This window comes from Leucoraja erinacea, chromosome 4 (assembly GCF_028641065.1).
Source record: "Leucoraja erinacea ecotype New England chromosome 4, Leri_hhj_1, whole genome shotgun sequence".
Taxonomy (NCBI): domain Eukaryota; kingdom Metazoa; phylum Chordata; class Chondrichthyes; order Rajiformes; family Rajidae; genus Leucoraja; species Leucoraja erinaceus.
In genome coordinates, this window is record NC_073380.1 from 62,092,083 (window position 1) to 62,113,713 (window position 21,631).

At 41.7% G+C, this 21,631-nt stretch overlaps 1 protein-coding gene across 4 annotated transcripts in view; it reads left to right on the forward strand.

Annotated features, from left to right (window-relative positions):
- LOC129696487 (uncharacterized protein C8orf34 homolog) overlaps positions 1-21,355 on the forward strand; it is a 38,227-nt gene extending 16,872 nt beyond the window's left edge. The window contains exons 3-4 of one of the 4 annotated variants that reach the window (XM_055634436.1): positions 3,575-3,654; positions 21,108-21,355. In XM_055634436.1, coding sequence (XP_055490411.1) covers positions 3,575-3,654; positions 21,108-21,120 — 93 coding nt within the window. In that variant the 3' untranslated portion in view covers positions 21,121-21,355. Of the gene's footprint in view, positions 1-3,556; positions 3,655-21,107 lie in introns of all 4 variants that reach the window. The other 3 variants (XM_055634437.1, XM_055634434.1, XM_055634435.1) reach the window with 3 other exon arrangements.
- Positions 21,356-21,631: the final 276 nt, after the last annotated feature.

Consider the following 21,631-nt stretch of genomic DNA (forward strand, 5'->3'; position numbering starts at 1 on the left):
ATGAGTCTCGGGTCAGCCTGCTTTGGAACAAAGCTCTCACTTTTCATCATTCAACTTTAACCTTGGCTTGCAAAAAATTAGAAAATCTGTTTCAAGGTTGTCAGCATTCCACATTAGATCCCCATTTAGCTAATGCAAGCAATGTTAGCAATTTGTATCACTGACTGTGGAATTATCACTGACTGGAAGATTTGTGTATTTTTGGAACCGTCAGTAGGGGAAGTGTGGGGAGTAGTTGGGTAATTTTTTTGTTGTACAGGACTTACATTCAACAGAAAGCAGAAGACCTTTAGCCAAATGACTTGTTTGGTTTAAATCCCAGTATCACAATTGACTGTCCAGATATCAATCCACAGTGCCATTAAATATCCATTAAATACAAATTGATTTGTTTATGGGTGTTTTAAAATGTTGCCATTAATAGAATTCATCCTTTTATTCAGGATTCAAGCCATCCGTGCTTTCATTTCATTGTCTCTTTTAGTTTATTACTTTTTTTTATCACAGTTATTTCTTAATCTATTCAAATTTAGTGAGGCAGATAACTAACTAAATAAAAAATAATGTACAAGAAAATGAAAGGCAAAATTTCTTAAAAGTTCTTAAAATTGTAAAACAGCTTTTAAAAATTATTGATTGATAATATAGAGAGAGATGGGTGTGTTTCTTCAAAGATTTATAAATGTAGTACAATCAGGCTGCTAATGCAGCTGCGTGGAGCATTAATGGGATCGCATGTTAGCAGTATTTTGCTCTTACAACAAGGTACGTTTCGAGCTTTATTTCGAAGCTAAACCACACAATCTGGATTGTTAAGTAGTTGCAATGCTGAAGTACTGCATTGTCAGAGGTTCAGTCTTTCATATGTTAAACTAAAGGGCCTAACCCACTGTGGCGACCTAATTTGCGAGTTTAGAAGAGTTTGCTCTCGACTCAAACTCTCAGCATGGTCGACACGTGGTCCTAGGAGGTCACTAGAACTCTCCTTCATGCTCGAGGGAAGTTCCCGCATACTCACGGCCTCAGTTTATAAAAATTGGTTGGCATGGTTCTTTTGAACGTAGTGCAGTGGAGTGGGGTCACTAGGCAGTCGAGGTTGTCGTAGGCAATCTCCTTTGCATTTTAATTGGCTCATTGGAGTTTTCAGGACCAAGGAAAACCGACCGGTAATGTTAAATGCCCGCTAAACTTTATTAAAAGTTGTCTGGCTTCTTATAAGTGTCTCCACCCCTTCTCTCCCCTTCTCTCCCCTTCTCTCCCCCCTTTCTCTCCCCCCTCCGCGCTCTTTAAAGGACTTACCGTACAAGTCAAGTCAAGTCAAGTTTATTTGTCACATACACATACGAGATGTGCAGTGAAATGAAAGTGGCAATGCTCGCAGACTTTTGTGCAAAAAGACAAACAACCAAACAACCAAACAAACTATAAACACAATCATAACACACATATACCTTTACATAATAAATAATGGAAGGAAAAACATTCAGTAGAGTTAGTCCCTGGTGAGATAGGCGTTTACAGTCCGAATGGCCTCTGGGAAGAAACTCCTTCTCAACCTCTCTGTTCTCACCGCATGGCAACGGAGGCATTTGCCTGACCGTAGCAGCTGGAACAGTCCGTTGCAGGGATGGAAGGGGTCTCTCATTATAGTGTTGGCTCTGGAGTTGCACCTCCCGATGTATAGTTCCTGCAGGGGGGCAAGTGAAGTTCCCATAGTGCGTTCGGCCGAACGCACTACTTTCTGCAGAGCCTTCTTGTCCTTGGCAGAGCAATTCCCAAATCAGATGGTAACGTTCCCGGACAAGATGCTTTCCACCGCCGCTGCGTAGAAGCACTGGAGGATCCTCGGAGACACTCTGAATTTCCTCAATTGCCTGAGGTGGTAAAGGCGCTGCCTTGCCTTACTCACGAGTGCTGAGGCGTGTGATGCCCATGTCATATCCTCGGAGATGTGGACTCCCAGATATTTAAAACAGTTCACTCTATCCACAGGATCCCCATTTATACTCAATGGAGTGTACGTCCTCGGATGATGTGCCCTCCTAAAGTCCATGATCAGCTCCTTCGTTTTTTTGATGTTCAAGAGGAGGCTGTTATCCTGGCACCAGAGTGCTAGATCAGCCACTTCCTCCTGGTAGGCCTTCTCGTCATTGTCTGAGATCAGGCCCGCCACCACAGTGTCATCAGCAAACTTAATTATTGAGTTGGAGCTGAACCTAGCCCGTACACTGTGGCAGCCGTCTTTTACCTTCCTGTTCATCGTGGGTGTGAATTTCAGAAAGCGTCCCCACTTTCCCTAGCCCCGGCCTTTGCGAATGTGTGTTGTGTGTGTGTGTGTATGTGTTCGCGGTTTCATCGCTGACAGTCGATCCAGCTCGAGGTTTTTCAGGCGAGTGCCCTCGAGCTTGAAGGTTGAAGACAGTCGCTTAAAAGTCGAGTTAGTGGGACAGGCCCTTTACATTGCTTATGAAATAGACGAGAATGGTTACATGACACAACTTAAAGAGGAGAGGATTACTTTCAGCAACCTCAAATTATAAAACATAAAATATTAACTAATATTAATTTCATTGGTATTGTGGAATCTTTGCACTTAGTAACTAATTGTAACATTTTCAATATCCTGATAATTTGATAGATATTTCAACTGTCAACTCTGATGCCCTCTACAAAAAAGGACAGAGCAGACTCTTTTTCCTCAGAAGGCTCAGATCCCTCAATGTGCGCAACGATATGCTGTACATGTTTTACAATACTTTAGTTGCAGTGTCATTTTTTACGCTGTTGTCTGCTGGGGTAACAACATCAGTGCTAAAAACAGCAAGAAGTTGGTCAAGCTGGTAAAACGAGCTAGCTCATTGCTGGGGGGGAGAGTGGACTCTGTGGTGGATGTGTTTGAGAGGCGTATGAGGAGCAAGGTGCAGGTCACCCTCAACAACTCCGGGCACCCCCTCCATGAAATTCTGGAGGGTCAAAAGAGCATACGGAGCAACAACCGGCTCCTCTCCCTGCGCTGTAGAACGGAGCGGTTCAGGAGATCCTTCACCCCTGCAGCCATTAGATTTTATAATACTGACCGCTAGGCTGTATGGGGATGCTTTGCATTTTTAATAGTTAATTATTGGGTCTTTTTAAGTATTTATTGCTTTCATGTATTGTCCATATTGTATTTTATGTATTTTTTGTCTGCTTTCGTTCTGAATGTGTGGGTTTGTTGGTTGTTGGCTTCTGGACATCTGAATTTCCCCGAGGGGATCAATAAAGTATTTATTATTATTATTATTATTATTATTATTATTATTATTATTATTATTAAATGAATGTATTTCCTCTCAGCATTTGTAATAGTATCATTGCTATCTATTGAATAAAGGTGAACTGAATATTGGTGAGGTAGATGTTATGGATGATTCTCCTGCATTTTCTTTAGTTTTGAATTGGTCAATTAAATGTTCTATACAGTATTCAATTAAGATGAAAAGCCAATGTTTTGATGTTACTGGAATTTACTTTTAAATTGTACACACGTTCTAAGGTATATTTTAACTTTTTCTAGGATGAATCTTTTTCACAGTTGTTAGCTACTCGCCAACCATGGACTCTACCCAGTAATGCAAATGATGAAGGTGTGGATCGAGATCAAGACAAACGTGAGTATGTATTGAGGTTGATGGCCTGGAATACATATCAACATAGACGCTTGTTTACATTGCTATGAATGCTAGTGGCTCAACAACTTATTTATTTATCCATTTATTTATTTATTTATTTGTTTGTTTGTTTATTTATTTATTTTATTTTTCCGAACAAGTAAAGACATTAAAGACATTAATAGTAACAAAATCGAAATTATCAAACAATTGGACATTACAATCAATATTTACAAGCCATGAAAAGAACAAAAAGCAAATTTCCAATGTCCAACTGTGTCTGTACAAGCTCGAAAAGGAGTGAGAAGAAGAATAACTTATTAAATCTCACCCCTTTTCCCCAACACTTTTACCATATTTAAAAATCAATTAATTAATAATAATAATACTACCCCAGGCAATTTCCCATAATACCTACAGACATATATACACATACAACTATTATACATATACAAACGTCATATATGAAGTAACCAAACATAAGTAAACAATTGTAAAGCAATAGATAAACATTAACCCCCACTTGTCAACCATCCCCTCCATCCCGGTACCCCTTGAAAATTATTTCAACTTAATAAAGTTGTCGAACAGCTTCTTTCCGGCGGCTGTCACTCTACTAAACAACGTACCTCGGTGACTGCCAATCACCCTCCCCCCCCCCCCCCCCCCCCCCCGGACACTTATTATTTATTTTTTATTCAAATCGTTTGCTATGTCGCTCTTCAAGGGAGATGCTAAATGCATTTCGTTGTCTCTGTACTGTACACTGACAATGACAATTAAAATTGAATCTGAATCTGAATCTGAATCTGAAAAATGTCCATGTATGTGACCTTGGACCTTACAAGGAGGACCAAATGAGTTAATGAAACAAACAAAAAAGCTAAATCTAAGGCCACTGTGCAAAGAAGCAGGATTTACAATATTCAACAAGAATCACTCTTTCAGCAGCCACCCTCACCACAATTCACAAGCATTGTACAGCAAATTTGAGTGCTGTGCCCAAACAACAACTGTCCGGACATATTTCAAATGAAGCATTATATTAAGGTCCATTCTCAGTGTACTGATGATCACAAAAGCTCTTTCCACACTCCTCATATGATCAATGGGTCTGCCCCACTTGGGCGATTTTTCAGCAGACTGCCGGTGACTGTCAAGTTGCCAGCAGTCACCTGAAAAACCGGGAACTGGGACGGTGACTGTCAGAGTGGAACACACACACACACACACACACACACACACACACACACACACACACACACACACACACACACACACACACACACACACACACACACACACACACACACACACACACACACACACACACACACACACACACACACACACACACACACACACACACACCCACACACACACACACACACACACACACACACACACACCCACACCCACACAGGCAGTCGGGGCCAGGGAAAGCGGGGGGAACGCTGTCTGAAATTCACACGGTGCAAAGCCAAGGTGATACAGACACACACCGCGATGAACAGGAAGGTTGGCGCTGTAATTAAGACGGCTGGCATGGTAAGTGCTTGACTGAATAAAACATTTTCAAGTGTCTCTCCCATCTGTGACAAATGTGCATCTCAAAAACGCCACTATAACACACTCTTTTGTCTCCTGTACAACACTTCAGAAATTCTGGAATTTAATTTTTGGAACTTTTACAAAACTATTTAACACAAAACTGAACCCCAATATAGAACTGATTATCTTCGGATCAATGGAAGACGGATGTAAACTAACTCCGTCTCAAAAATCTCTTCTTAACTATGGTTTAATAATGGCAAAAAAACATACTTAAATTTTGGAAAAATGCAGCCACACCAACACTCAAAATGTGGATTACAAATGTTACATCTTGAAGAAATGAGAATCCTCCTTTTAGGCAAAACAGACCAATTCTTAATGATTTGGTCTTCTTTTATTGACTTTTTACAAGCATTTGGTGCAACACACCCTTAGAAATTAAAAGTTTCAGAACCGGGTGAAGGGTGGATAAAGATATTAAATAGGTATATCTCTTTCAATCTCTTTATTTTTATTCACTTCCTTTCTCTCTATCTCTTTATTTTCTCTTCTCTTTTTTCCACTATCCCCTTCTACCTTTTCTTTGGGCTTTCTTTACTATCTCACAAACTAACACTATCACCACGGTTTATGATATTCTTTTCTTCTCTATCTTGGCTTGTCTCATTTTCTGTTAAATTTGAAACACAAAGTTGTACATGAACTATAATATCTCATTATGTATTAGACACTTATGTACTACACTATTGTACTTCTAATAAAATAAAAAAATAAAAAAATAAAAAGAACAGGAAGGTTGGCGCTGTAATTAAGACGGCTGGCACAGTGTATGGTAAGTCCTTTAAAAGAGTCCTTTAAAAAAAAGAAAAGGAGTGGAGACAACTTTTAAGAAGCCAGACAACTTTTAATAAGCAAGTGATACACAGCTGTGAAGTTCGGCGGACATTTAACATTACCGGTCGGTTATCCTTGGTTCTGAAAACTCCTGCTTACTTTTTTTTTCCCCAATGAGCCAATGAAAATGACCGGTCAGCAAAGGCGATTAACAAAAACTACCTACGACTACCTCGACTACTTACCACTACATGGCGACCCCACTACAACTGCATCTACGACTACAGGATTATAGATTATCTCCGTTTATAACAATTTTGGTCGCAGAAAATGTTTCAACATGTTGAAACATTTGCGGTGACCATACTGAGGCCGCGACTAGTTCCCAGAATGCGGGAACTCCTCACGACCATGAAGGATACTCACCACAGACCACCAGTGAAAATGTGGCGAGCGCATAGTCTTCCGTATTCGCCTAAAATGTCGCCTAAGTGGGACAGGCCATAATGGGTTTTGCTGGTTAACATGACTCTTCAGCAAACACCACTGAGAGAGATCAAATGGTGATCAGTCTAAAGCCCCTGTCCCACTTTCACGACCTAATTGGCGACCTCTGCCGAGTTTGCCCTTGACTCGTACTCGCAGCATGGTCGTCACGAGGTTTTAGGAGGTCATACGAGGTCTTCATAACTCTTCCTCATGCTCGTGAGTGGGACTCCGCTACTCGTGGCCTCAAGTAGGTCACGGCGTTTTTTCCAGCCTGATAAAAAATGTCCACGAGTAAAAAAAAGGTCGGCATGGAAAAAATGGACACTTTTTACTCGTAGGTAGGTCGTAAGTAGGTCTTAGTAGGTCATGATGGTAGTCGTATATAGTCATAGGTAGTCGTAGGTCGGTAACTGGCCCGAGAAAAAAAAATGCAAACATGACATCATTTTATCATGTGAAAAATTTCCACTCGTAGCTAGTCGTAGTTGGTCTTAGGTGTGGAAGACTGAGGTCATGGGGTGTCATAGGAGGTCGTAGACATAATCGTAGGTGGTCGTAGACATAGTCGTAGGAGGTCGTAGACATAGTCGTAGGTGGTCGTAGACATAGTCGTAGGAGGTCGTAGACATAGTCGTAGGAGGCCGTAGGAGGTCTATTACTCCTGCGAGTCAACACGACCTTGACATTTTTTTCAACTTGTCTTGGGTCTTCTAAACACGTGGAATAGGTCGTCCAAGTGGAACAGGCCCTTAATATGGTATTCATGAAACATTTTTCAACTTTGCTGCTACATTCTCTTAAATAGCAGGTGATTGCACTTAAAGGCAATTCATTGCTGGTATTTTTTGATGCAACATCCCAAGTGCACTATCTAAATACAACTTAATTATTTCTTATAGTCATTTGTACAATAATTTTAGAAAAATGACATTAAACTGGAGAAGGAGCAAAACAAAACATTTTCAGAAGAAGGGTCTTGACCGGAAACGTTGCCAATTCCTTCTCTCCATAGCCTCACCAGCTGACATTAGACAATAGACAATAGACAATAGGTGCAGCAGCAGGCCATTTGGCCCTTCGAGCCAGCACCACCATTCAATGTGATCATGGCTGACCATCCCCAATCAGTACCCCGTTTCTGCCTTCTCTCTGACTCCACTATTTTTAAGTCCTATCTAGCTCTCTCTTGAAAGCATCCAGAGAACCTGCCTCCATCGCCTTCTGAGGCAGAGAATTCCACAAACCTGAGTTTCTCCAGCATTTATTGTCAACCTTAAAATATTTACAATGGTGTTACCAGTTCTAGAGGATTTGAGTAATAAGGAGAGGTTGCAAAAGCTGGGTCTTTTTATCCCAGAAATGTATGAGACTGTGAAGAACTGCGAAGAGGTTTATAAAGTAATGGGGTAAAGGTCGGGTAAATAGCCACAGTTAACCCAACCCCCCTAAAGTTGGGGAGCTCCTACTTAGAGGACATAGATCTAAAGTGGGAGGAGAAAGATGTAAAAGGGACTTGAAGGATATAATTTTCCCAGAGAGGATAGTTCGTGAACCAGAATGAGCAGCAAATGGAAGTGATACAGGCGGATACAGTTATGATATTTAAAATAAAAGCATTTGTAAAGGTTCATGGATAGGAAATATTCAGGGGGAAATGGGCCAGGCACAGGCAAGTGGGATGAGCGTGGTTACTCAGCATGGTTGACATGGATTAACCATGGTGGCGCTGCAGTAGAGTTGCTGCCTTACAACGAATGCAGCGCCGGAGACACGGGTTCGATCCCAACTATGGGTGCGGTCTGTACGGAGTTTGTATGTTCTCCCCGTGACCTGCGTGGGTTTTCTCCGAGATCTTCGGTTTCCTCCCACACTCCAAAGACGTACAGGTTTGGAGGTTAATTGGCTTGGTAAATGTAAAAAATGTCCCTTGTGGGTGTAGGATAGTGTTAATGTGCGGGGATCGCTGGTCGGCGCGGACCCGGTGGGCTGAAGGGCCTGTTTCTGCGCTTTATCTCTAAACTAAACTCAACTAAACCAGCTGTATGGCTTTTTTTCTGTGACAAGAAGAAGGTTTTGGGAACATCTTACCTTATAATCAACATTATCACCATCACTGAAATCTCCAGCAACAATATAATTTCTCATTAGCAGAAATTTAACGATATCATAGATGCTGTCTCCATCCTACAAGTCATCTCCTGATTATGTAAAGCTCACCATCTAACAAGGTACAGGTGCAGAGTATGTTGGAATAATCTCCAATTGCATGGCTGAGTATTGGCGCAGTTACTTCATCACACCTTCACTTGCTGCCTTACAAAAGTGCAAGTCTGATTGATGGTTTGCATTACATTTCTGTTAGCAATGGGAAGAGTCAGTAGATAGAAAATGAAAGTTGTTTTGGGCCTGCTCCATTGTATGTCGTATTGTTGGTGATGTGTTTATCTCACAGTGTAAATGAGCATATTTCAGGCCAGTGGGAGACATTTCAGATTGCAGAGCATTTAGCATACAAGTACAGTGCCCTCCATAACATTTGGGTCAAAGACTCATCATTTATTTATTTGCCTCTACTTCACAAGTATTGAGATTTGTAATAGAAAAAAAATCATGTGGTTAAAGTAATTGTCAGATTTTAATAAATGCCATTTTTATACATTTTGGTTTCACCATGTAGAAATTACAGTAGTGTTTATACATAGTCCCCCCATTTCAGAGCATCTTAATGTTTTGGACACAGTAGTAAATAAAAGTAGTCATGTTTAGAATTTGGTTGCATATCCTTTGCATGCAATCATCTCTGGTGATGCTCTGCCAGGCATGTATTACAGCCATCTTTAGCTTATGCTTGTTTTGGGGGCTAGTACCCTTCAGATTTCTCTTCAGCAAATACAAGGCATACTCAATTGGGTTCAGATTGACCATTTTTTAGCTTTGAAAAACTACTTGGTTGCTTTAGCAGCAGTGGAGCAAATGAGCCATCGGCCAATGAGTTTTGAGGCATTTGTTTGAACTTGAGCAGATAGGATGTGTCTATACACTTCAGAATTCATTATGCTACTACCATCAGCAGTTGTATCATCAATGAAGATAAGTGAGCCAGTACCTTCAACAGCCATACATGCCCAGGCCATAACACCCTCACCACCTTGTTTCACAGATGAGGTGGTTTTGCTTTGGATCTTAGGCACTTCCTTCTCTCCTCCATACTTTGCTCTTGCCAGCACTCTGATATGTTAATCTTCATCTCATTTGTCCACAAGACCTTTTTGCCAGAACCGTGGTTGCTCTTTTAAGTACTTGGCAAACTGTAACCTGGCCATCTATTTTTGTGGCTAACCAGTGGTTTGTATCTTGCAGCGTTGCCTTTGTATTTCTGTTCATGAAGTCTTCTGTTGACAGTGGTCATTGACAAATCCACACCTGACTCCTGAAGAGTGTTTCTGATCTGTCGGACAGGTGTTTGGGGATTTTTCTTTATTATAGAGAAAGTTTTTCTGTCATCAGCTGTGGAGGTCTTCTTTGGACTGCCAGTCCCTTTGCGATTAGTAAGATCACCAGTGCTCTCTTTCTTCTTAATGATGTTCCAAACAGTTGATTTTGGTAAGCCTATGTTTGGCTGATGTCGCCAACAGTTTTATTCTTGTTTCTCAGTGTCATAATGGATTATTTGACTTTAATAGGCACAACTTTGGTCCTCATGTTGATAAACAGCAATATACCTTCATTAAGGAGGCAATAATCACACCTGAGCAATTACAAATTCCCAAACATTATGGTGCCCTGAAATAGGGGGACCAAATATAAACACTGCTGTAATTTCTACATGGTGAAATCAAAATGTAAAACTATACCCTTTAATAAAATCTGACAATGTGCACTTTAATCACATGTGATTTTTTTCTATTACAAATCTGAAATTGTGGAGTACAGAGGCAAATAAATAAATGATTGGTCTTTGTTCCAAACATTATGGAGGGCAATGTAAGTCTATAGTAAAATGTTCTCATAAAATCAATAAGTGTTCTTCCCTGTCTTACGATATTGATACTTTTATCATTTTCCGTGTGTATTTTGCAAAGAATCTTATGGTTTAGTGAGGCTCATGTAATTTTTGTTTAATGGAAAAGGAAATTAACCATTCAATAATGTATTTAATATCAATGTGATTTATCCACATTTGCTGCCCAAGGACCATCTTACCCGCTGAACGATGGTGTTGAAAGTGAGCAGGAGTACATGTGCTGCAGCCTCCAGAATAGCAATTAGTAACTCAAGTTGCATCTCACCACATCCAGCATGTTAAATGCCTGTTACCTCCAGACCCAATCATTCCAAAGCTTCTCTGGATGCCTGGTGATTATAACATTTTACATACTTCAGCTCTTTCTGTCTGGGACTGGAGCAGTGCAGTCTCCAGGTGAGCTATGACAGGATTGAGTTGCAATTTGTCCCTAGCCTTTGAATGGACTCGTTTTCACTCTAGGGAGGGCAGATTGCACTCTGCCCAGTGTTATGTATGATGGGATTTATTTCCTAAATTTTCCTTCCTTCTCTTTGGAAATCTATCCTCGTAGGAGCACCAGTTAGATCTAAACCCTCCCAGTACAGAGAAAATTGGGCATAAGCCAGTGATTCCATTTATTTTAATTCCACGGTTGACCAGGTGTAGAGTGGATATGAGTGATTAGACTACAAATCGAGTGCACCTCTTGCATATTCTGCATAAAAATATCTATCAATTAAAGACCCAGCTGTTGGCTGCTCCATCACTTGCCCATTACATTTTAAATAATTCCAAACCTTCCATTTGTATGCTCCCCACATGTTGTCAATTAATTGTACAATTGAACAACTTTTTATACTATTCTGACAAGATTGCTGATAAACTGTCGCATCAAGATTAAAAAAAAATAACCCTGCATTTATACCAAAAACAAAAAAAAATAGTAGAACTATTACATTGTAAGTCTGGTACTTATTACAGCCAATTATCATGGTAAATAGAGCAATATTGAGCATTAAAATGTATGTGCTTGTGCAGTAAAATATTAAGCACACTGCTTCTTTATTTAACTGGATTATTCGGAGGAGGCATTGAATGAAACCTCAAAGCTTTCCGAATCAGTGGGAGGAAGTCAGAGGGAGAGACACCTTGATCCACGTTAGCCTCAACATACCACAGAACCATTTACGCTGAAGGAACTTTGGAGATTGTAAATCCTTCCATCCACCCTGCTGTTATTCCCAGTCAGCTCATTAACACGTTCACTAACGTGCCAAAAGTGCAGCTTCTATGCATCAAGTGAATAAAAGGCTTACCGAATGGTGCTGGAATTTACGGCTGTTGAGAGGTTTTTGAATGAAGGTTGTGACTGCAGGGACTTTCACCCAAGGAATCCAGAGAGAGTGAAACTTGCAGTAACTGACTTATGGTGCATAAGGCAACCGGAGAAAAGAGCAGAGAAAAGAGCAGATGAGTATCATTTTTCTTCCAGTCAAGACTTTGGAAATGCTTTTTTGTTTTGACTGAGAAACGTCTGGATTCCCATCTCATGGACCTGGCTATGAAAAGAAGGATGTTCAATTAGCAGCACCCCTATGAGAGACGGTGACTTCTCTGCCAATCCAAGATGTAGAAGGGTTATACAGAAGGGAGCTTCCGTCATATGCAGTAACATCATGGGCATCTTTCCCTGTTGAAAAATAATTAGAAAACCCAGAGGTTGATAGCTATAACCATATAACCATATAACAATTACAGCACGGAAACAGGCCATCTCGGCCCTACAAGTCCATGCCGAACAATTTTTTTTTTCCCCTTAGTCCCACCTGCCTGCCCTCCCTCATACCATAACCCTCCATTCCCTTCTCATCCATATGCCTATCCAATTTATTTTTAAATGATACCAATGAACCTGCCTCCACCACTTCCATTGGGAGCTCATTCCACACCGCCACCACTCTCTGCGTAAAGAAGTTCTCCCTCATATTACCCCTAAACTTCTGTCCCTTAATTCTGAAGTCATGTCCTCATAGCTCGGCCCATGTTGCAGCTGTGCTTCACTTTGTTCAGCTTTGTAGCTATACATTCATTCGGGACAGTGCTGTGCCAGAGGTGCCGCAGGCCATGATTACCGTTCTAGACACAGTAATCAGCCACAGCTCGGCTGAAGCATGTGCACTGCACCTGCCCAGCGGTGTAAAGAGGAAGCCAGGAAAACCTGTACCATGATCTCATAAGGATTTTGGAAATGGGGTTCAGCTCACAAAACTGGAATTAGCTCAACGTGCATTCTTGTTGTTCCAAAAATGTTTCTGAGAGGAAATATCTGGCATTTCAAAGAAATTGCTCAGAATGGAATAAAATTTGGAACTTGGCATAGATATCACATTGTTCTCACACGAGGTGAGATAAGAAAGGCAATATTATGAATAATGATTCCACAAAATGTGGCTTGATGAGAGGCACCCCACTCCACTGCCAACAGTGATTAATAATATCTGATTACTATTTGGGGAATGTACAAATGAATATGGTTTCATGGCATCTTAGTTGGTATATGTACAACGCTGGTTGCCGACCTCATGATGTATGCGGATGCCAGGAATAATGCTTCCACTGTATACCTTGAAATCATGATATGAGACTTGGTCCATTTCAATTTTTGGAACAAATTGTATGATTGCATTGATGTGTTGGGTCTAGGACAGATCTTCAGAGATATCCATGCCCAGGAATTTGATGTTTTTTTACTCTCTCCACCACTGCCATTAATGATGGCAGGCTTGTAGATCCTCGGTCTACCTCTTCTGAAGTCAACAATCAGTTCCTTGGTTTTACTGACGTTGAGAACAAGGTTTCTTGTTCCGCAGCCGGGAAGCCGGGCCCATTCTTCGCTGTGAGCATCATGCCCACTACTCGGTAGATAGGGGTTGGAGAAGGTATATGGCATGCTTACATTCAAACGATGGTCAGACTGTGTAAAAGTTGGGAAGTTATGTTGCAACTTTACAAAATGCTAGTTTGGATGAATTTGGATTATTGTGCACAGTTCTGGTCACCAGACTATGTGAATGATGTGGTAGAACTGGAGAGAGTACGGGGAAGATTCACCTGGATGTTGCCTGGATTGGAGGAGTTTAGTCATGGGGAGAGATTGGATAAGTTGGGTTTGTTTTATATGGATCGAAGAAGGTTGAGGGGTGACCTGAAAGAGGGATATAAAGTTATAAAAGTAGGAAATGGAGCAAATAGTTTGAATTGTTTTGCCCATGGAAAGGTATAAAAAGCAAGAGGTTTAAGAACAAGGTTTGAGGTTTAAAAACAATGTGTTTAAGCTGAAAAGGAGTTTTAAATGAAATCTGAGGGGAAAGATTTTACATACTGTAGAGTGTTTGATGTCTGGAATATGATTTTAGTTTGGAGATACAGCGCGGAAACAGGCCCTTCGGCCCACCAAGTCCGCACCGACCGGCGATCCCCGCACATTAACACTATACACTTGCTCTTACTTAATTTTTAAAAGACTTTGTCTCTGAAATTCCATGGTTAGCTGTGAATAATTTATAAACTTAATTTATTAGCTGCTTTCACACGTGGATGGCTTTCTTCCAGCAATTTCCTTTGCATCCAATTTACACTGATTATTCTCCTTTTATTTTTTAATATAATTTCTAAGGACAATTTACATTTATACCAAACCAATTAACCTACAAACCTGCACGTCTTTGGAGCGTGGGAGGAAACCAATGATCTCGGAGAAAACCCATGCGGTCATGGGGAGAATGTACAAACGCCGTACAGACAGCACCCACAGTCAGGATCGAACCCGCGTCTCTGGCGCTCAAAGTGCTGTAAGGCAGCAACTCTATTGCTGCGCCACCGTGCCGCCCTGATGCTGGAGGAGGTGGTGGAGACAATCAGTCTTTTTTTAATTTAGTTATTTACACAGGCATTTGAATAGGAAAAGAAAGGCAGAGAAGGATAAGGATCTAATGCAAACAAGTGTAGATGGACAAAAATAGTTGGCAAATAACCTATTTCTGGACTATGACTTGAATGCCCGAGTGTGCATTATATTATATATATGTAATATCCAGATCCAATTTAGCAATCAATATTATTCCATGATTCAGTCACATTAAACATTAAAAGCATGCAATGTACAATCAAACCTGTATAACCTGAAGCTCATAATTTACAGCTACAGATTTTTCTTAGGTACCACTATAAAGAATCACATTTAATACAGTGACACTTTGTCATAAATGAAATAGCAAAAAACCTGAATCCAATTTGTGCTCCAGGTGATTCAATTTCTGTCTAAGGAAGTGAGTGAAATTAGTGGACTATTCACTTGTTAGAAAGCAATTATGTTTCGTGATCACAACTTAATTTGTGATTGAAGAATTCTGCGCACATCTGTTAGGTTTTAAAGGAAGTGGGTGTTTTGTTCAAATGTAATGCTCAAGGTGAATACTGTTTTGGACAGATTCAATCATTGTGGAAAACTAAGGTAATATGTATGAAATGTTCATATTGAGTGCTTGTCTTCCATGATTGTTTTCATATAGCTATGCAAACATAAAAAATAATGCAAATTACATACGGCGGCATAAGATTGGTCAAAGCAAGGGTTTGTGCCATGTGTAGCACTAATGTAGTTTCAATGGCGACGGACAGGGCGACACGATGGCGCAGCGGTAGAATTGCAGCCTTACAGATGCGGGTTAGAGATGCGGGCAGTGCCAGAGATGCGGGTTTGATCCCTACCATGGGGTCTGTCTGTATGGAGTTTGTACGTTTTCCCCGTGACCGTGTAGGTCTACTCGGGATTTTCGGTTTCCTCCCATGCTCCAAAGACGTACAGGTTTGTAGGTTAATTGGTCTGTGTTTGTATACTTGGTATAAGTGTAAATTGTCCCTAATGTGTGTAGGCTTGTATTAGTGTGCGGGGAATGCTGGTTGGCGTAGACTCAGTGGGCTGAAGAGCTTGTTTCCATGCTGTATCTCTAAACTAAACTAGACAGTGTGAGTTCAAGTTTCACATTACATCTTTCTGATGTTGGAACCAAGTCTTAATATGATCCCATGGCTTTATGGCCAATAAAGTTGACAATAACGTTTTTAGAATTCACTAGACCAAGTGGGACCTGTTGTCACACGGCAGGACTGGTCCTCCAACGCAACTCGTTCCCCAATACAATATTCCACCACACACCCGTTCCCCCCAACGAAATATTGCACCACTCACACATAACCCCCAACTGCGCAGGCACGGCTCATTTTCCCTCATCTCCCAGCACTCCATCCCCCTCCTCTTTACCCTCCCTCTTCTTTCCCCTCTCCTCCTCCCCTCCCCAATCCCTCCCTCACCTCTCCCCTCTCTTTTCCCCTACCCTCAGTCACCCCCTCTCCCTCCATCTCCCCTCCTTAATCCCTCTACCCCCCTCCTTACCCCCCCTATCCCTCTATCCCCCACTCCTCACCTCCCCCCATCACCCCACCTATCCCTCCTGACCTCCGCCACTGCCCTCCTCTCCCTATATTTCCCCACTCTCTACCTCCCCCCTCCTCCCTCTATTCCCCCTCCTCCCCCACTCTCCTCACCTCCCCCACTTTCCCCACTCTCCCTCCCTACCTCTTCCTCCCCCTCAATCTCCCCACACTCCCTCCTCACCAGGATCTTTCCCCTCTCCTCCTTCCCTCCACCAATCCCTACCTCACCTCTCCCTCCCTCTCCTTTCCGCTACCCTCAGTCACTCCCTCCCTCTCTCCCTCCCTCCATAAAAAGCAGCATCTGCAGTTCCTTCCTCCACTGGTCATTCATTGTTAGCTGTGGATTAGATCCCGTTGACTTGACAATTGCAGTGTGTGTGTGTGTGTGTGTGTGTGTGTGTGTGTGTGTACGTGTTTGCGTGTGAGGTACTCAAACTCAACGCAAACTGCTCGGCCACCCTGCAACCCAACTCTCCCTCCCATCCTCTGCCTACTCCGGCTCAGCCCCCGCTCAGGCCATGGGGGGGGTTGGAGTCGGTGTTCGTCACGGTGGGCACCATGAGTTTCGATGAGCTGGTGGAGAAGAAGGCCGTGAGGGTGAGTTATCTGCGTAATGCAGACTGAAGGAATCTGTGCACGCACATTTTTTAAGACTTTTAAACCTCGATAACATTTACACTATACCACCAATCGGAACGTAATTTGTTGCACTCGCAGCATAGAAGAACGGCGAGTAACATGGCGAAAACTTGTAGCGCTATTGCGTACCATTTCTGCGTAAATAGAAAAAACCCGCAAACCGGAAGAGCACAAGATCAGAGTATTAGTTATGTATGGATAGATAGATTGGTGTTCTATTATTCTCCAAGGTTAACATTTATGTTGTGCCTTAAATGCAAATAGTTTATGCTTTCACATCACAGAGGCTAATTGAATAATATTTTTTTTTTCTTCATTCATGAGATTTGGTTGTTGATGGCCAGGCCAGCTCTCATTGCCCATATGAAATAACCCCTTGTGAAAACTGCAGTTGAGATGCCTACTGAACACACTTCATTTCATATTGTGAAGGTACTATCCACAGTGCTGTTCCTCGATTTTAACTTGGTGTTGATGAGAGGTGACAGTATTTGTCCGAGTCAGTGGGGTGCATGTTTGGAGTGGTCCTTAGAAGGAGCAAGGTGGAAAAGGTGGAGGAAGGATTATTTTAAATGGTGAATAAGTGCTGAGTCTTGTGGGAGTTGTTAGAGTTGCATTCATCCAGGAAAGTATTCCATCAATTCCTGACTTCAGCCCTGTCAATTATGGAAAGCCTTGAAAAGGCAGAATGCAGAGCCCTAGTTTTATACAAAATATACTTGGGCCATTTCCCACATTGTCAGATGGTTGTTGGTGTTGTGATTCTACTGAAATAACTAGAGTGGTTCTGGAACATAAATCTTGAACACTGCAGCAGGTTATTTTCTGTGCGCCTTATCTGTGCCGTATCAGTGTGTTCCTCTGTTTAACATCCTCCTATTCGCTGTTTGCTTTCCCAACATGATTCACAATTGCATATGGCAAGAGGGCAGAACTATGTTCTGTACTGTTGGTTGTGGGATTATGTGGCTCCAAAAATGGATTACTGCCACCACTGATTGGTATCCATTTGGTTCTGGTTGTGCCTTCTCCACATAGGTGGCTCATTGTTATACCCGGTTCTTCACCCAAATGTTTTTTTACACATCATATAGCCTGATTTGATGGCTAGGGTCGTGTGGGGTTGTGCTGGTTTGGAAGGACACATTGTGGTCGAAGGGAATGCTGCTGCATTTAATGGTCCACATGGCTGCCCAGTTACTTGCTGTATCAACTCTGACATTAAGGAAATGTAGCAATAAATTCTAGGATAATGATTCTGTCCGGTGTAATATAATTCAGTAAAAAGATTAAAGCAGTTACTCATCGTGGCGTATACAGTACATGTGTGTGGTTTTGAATGCAGGGTTTACCAGGTGGTATGATTTTTGATGCAGAGTTCTAGACATTGCTGTCAATTGGCATTTGCTATATTTCAATTTAAAAAAATTCTGCTGAGAGCTCTGTCTGTGCTATTTCTAATAAACAGAAACATAAAGAGCTGACTGATACTACGTTAGTGTTAAGTTTGAAATTTCACTGCTTTGGGGAATAGCAGGGCAACATCTAGTTTGAAGTTAATAGAAAACATGATTCTCTAACTAGAGCAAGATGAAGGAAGACACAGGGCATGGTGAATGTGTTAAGGGCCTGTCCCTCGAGCATGCAACAGCATGCGGCAAGCATGACCAAACTGGAAGCGAGGGCCGCGCGGGGGTTGCGCGGAGGTCGAGTGATCCCCGTACAGGGCCGGTGCCACCAGCATGCGACTGCATGCGGCGAGCGCAACCAAACCAGAAGCGGGGGCCGCGCGAGTGACGTGAAGTTCGAGCAAAGTCCGCGGGAAGTTCGCGCGTGACGTACAGCGTCAAGACGCTGCGTATGCCCGTCGAGGCAGTACGTACGGCCTCAATGTGGCTGCGGGCCGGCAGGTCGTTGCCTCGTGGAATTTTTGAACACTGTCAGTTTTCCAGAGCCCCGCGTGACGTCGGGACCAGCTCCACACAACTCCATACGACTCCAGCGATCGAAGTGGGACTGGCCCCGTGAGGCTGTATGGCTCAAGCGACCACGTTAGGTCGTGCTTGCCACATGCAGTCGCATGCTCGTGGGACAGGCCCTTAAGTGAGCTCAAGATATATGAGCAGTTACAACATTTTGGCCTGAAAATAGAATGAGGAGGAATATTCCAAAGGGTAAATGATATAATTGATGATTTGGGTAAGGACAGGGAATATAGTACCATGGTTATGAGCAAAACAAGGAACTGTTGCTTGAGGTGGAGCTGGAGACATAGGAGACAAAGGTGAGCTTACTGGTACCGCAAACTACAGACAAGGTTTCACATGAGGACATAGGGAAACCAAAATAGATATGTTTTAATTGGTAAGTATGCAATTATAGCCTAGAAACGGACAGAAAACTGGTAAGACTGAAGCTATTGGCAAAGAGGTACAAATTCCATCACTTCATAAAATGATAGTTCCAGGATTGCTGCGTGGGTGAACTGATGAATGAGAGAAGTCGGGTGAAACCATTTGATAAGGGTGAGCATTCCAAATAGCTGCCAGCATGGAAATGATGCGTAAAATGTGAGTCTTTACTCAGGGCACAATTCCCAGGGGCAGTCAATAAACAAAAGCCCACAGAGCATGATCACCGCCTTCCCAACATAGGGAAACTATAAATGGTTACATGTAAAGTATGTGAAGCTTATGGGAAGCATAAATGTTATGGGAACATTTATGCCTCAGTAATTGACACAGGGTAGGTGCATGTTTCTGAAGAAAGTATCTGTTACTAATGACTGCGGTCCCCATTTTCCTGTGATGGGTCAATCCTGCAGGAGTACTGTACATGTGTGGAATTTATTAATAAGGGAGTGGAAATATATGTATTGAATAACTTTTATTGAATGCACCAGGAAAATGGTCAGGACAGTACATTTAAGGGCACTTTATAGATTAAGAAGACAACTATAAGTATATCCTTATGTTTGTGTTACAGTCTCCAGCTTCTGGTTACAAGTCATTTGAACTCTCCTTCACACTGCCACACTGACCTGTCTGTGTTTGGCATTCTCCACTGCTATAGGGAGGCCAAATGCAAAATCATATTCTGCTTGGGTAGCCTGTGCCCCAATGTTCTGAACTTTGAATTTTCCAATTTCATGTAACCTACACCACTGATGTTCTCTCACACACACACACACTGTACAATCCACACAATTTTCTTCTCTTTTTGTTCACCTTTCCCAACTGCTCTCTCCTCCCCCTGTCTGACACAAATCCATTAGCCCATTATCCCAGTCCCCTCATCTAGGTCAACATATCAACCAGGAGCCTCTGATAGCACCCCCCTCTTATCCCAGTCCCCTCTTTCTAGGTCAACATATCAACCAGGAGCCTCTGATCCGCACCCCCTCCCCCCTCTGCCCTCTGGTCATAGTTTCCCCTTCCCTCTCTTTCTCAATGCAATATCTCAACCTGAAATATCTACATCTATTTTTTGCCTGTGCTGATGCCACTTCACCAGCTGAGTTTTTTCCAACAATATGTTTTTGTTCTAATTGTGCACCATGATGTGAATCAGAAATACCTGAACAAAGCAGTGTCAGATATGTATGCATGGGAACAATGATTCCCCTTCACCCATGAGTTATGAGGAAGGTTGACTGTTGGGCTGCCTGTAAAGGCACATGGACTCTTATTGTTATAAGCCAGAGGTGTGCATCTCATTGAACTATGGCAGCAGGGAAGGCCCACCTTACCTGGTTATAGTGGAAAATCGGCAATAACAACACCATTTTTATTAAAGCATTATAAGGGGAAAAAATCAGCATCTGCATGGAAGGTAATGTTTACATTATAACGTTTAGAGGTCATTCAGCCCATTGGGTCCGTGCTGGCTCTCAAACCAAGCCCATTCCACACTAATTTTCCCTGTAATCCCATCTGTACGTCCCTCACTCCCCCCACCGTTTGACTACTTACTTTTACATTATAAATAAGTCTAATGTGTACTTAGAAATGGCAGTAATCTATCAACCTTCATGTTTTGAGGATGTTGTGATGAAACTGGAGCACCTGGAGGAAACTCATGAGGTTTCAGGGTGAACTAGATTTCAAGGAGAACATAGATCGCTGGTGCTGTGAGACAGTAGCTTTATTATCTGTGCCATGCTGCTGGGATATTGTGCTACAATGCTTCTAGATTTTAAAAGTTGTAAATCGATATGTAATTCTGTTGTTTGGCTGAGATAGAAATTTTCAGCAGAATAGCACAAACAAAAATCCCAAAACATGCAAATGAAGTGTTGTCTTTGACACTCCAGCTTGGTCAGTTCTAGATATCACCAAGCAATCCTAGTATAGTTGTGATTGGGTCTATGCCTCTTTCAGTTCAACATTATTACATATTTAGTACAGTACAAATAATCTGTGCTTTCTGTTTTTTTCCAGGTTTATGACCTGAAAGAGTGACTTCCAGATTTCACACATGTTACACAGCAGAACACAAATGGAAAGCCTGAATGCCTCTGCATTGAAGTGAAACAACACAATATTTATATTTTTTAAGGACAATGGTTGCAATGAGAAATTATAGGAATATAATAGAATATTGCTTTGCACCATTACTATTGTAGCTTGTTTGCAGTGAATCATTTAAAATAATTCTGACAAAAAATAAAGTTATGTTATGAAGGTCATGCATGTTTCATTGAAAGTATTATATTTTTAGTGTATTTTTATCAAACATTTGTTGTGAATCTTAGGCAAATCATCTTAGGCAAATCATCAGTTTGCATGAATACCTGTTAGACAAAATAGAAGGATTCTTGCTTTCGAGCATTTACAATACACTGGATTTTATTGCAGCTTTCTGATTGTTGTGATGGGTTTTCTCTTTGGCTTGGATCAAAAATAAACAATTACTTTTACATGATTAAAAAAACTTTTAGGAAAACATTGGATTTTATTTCATC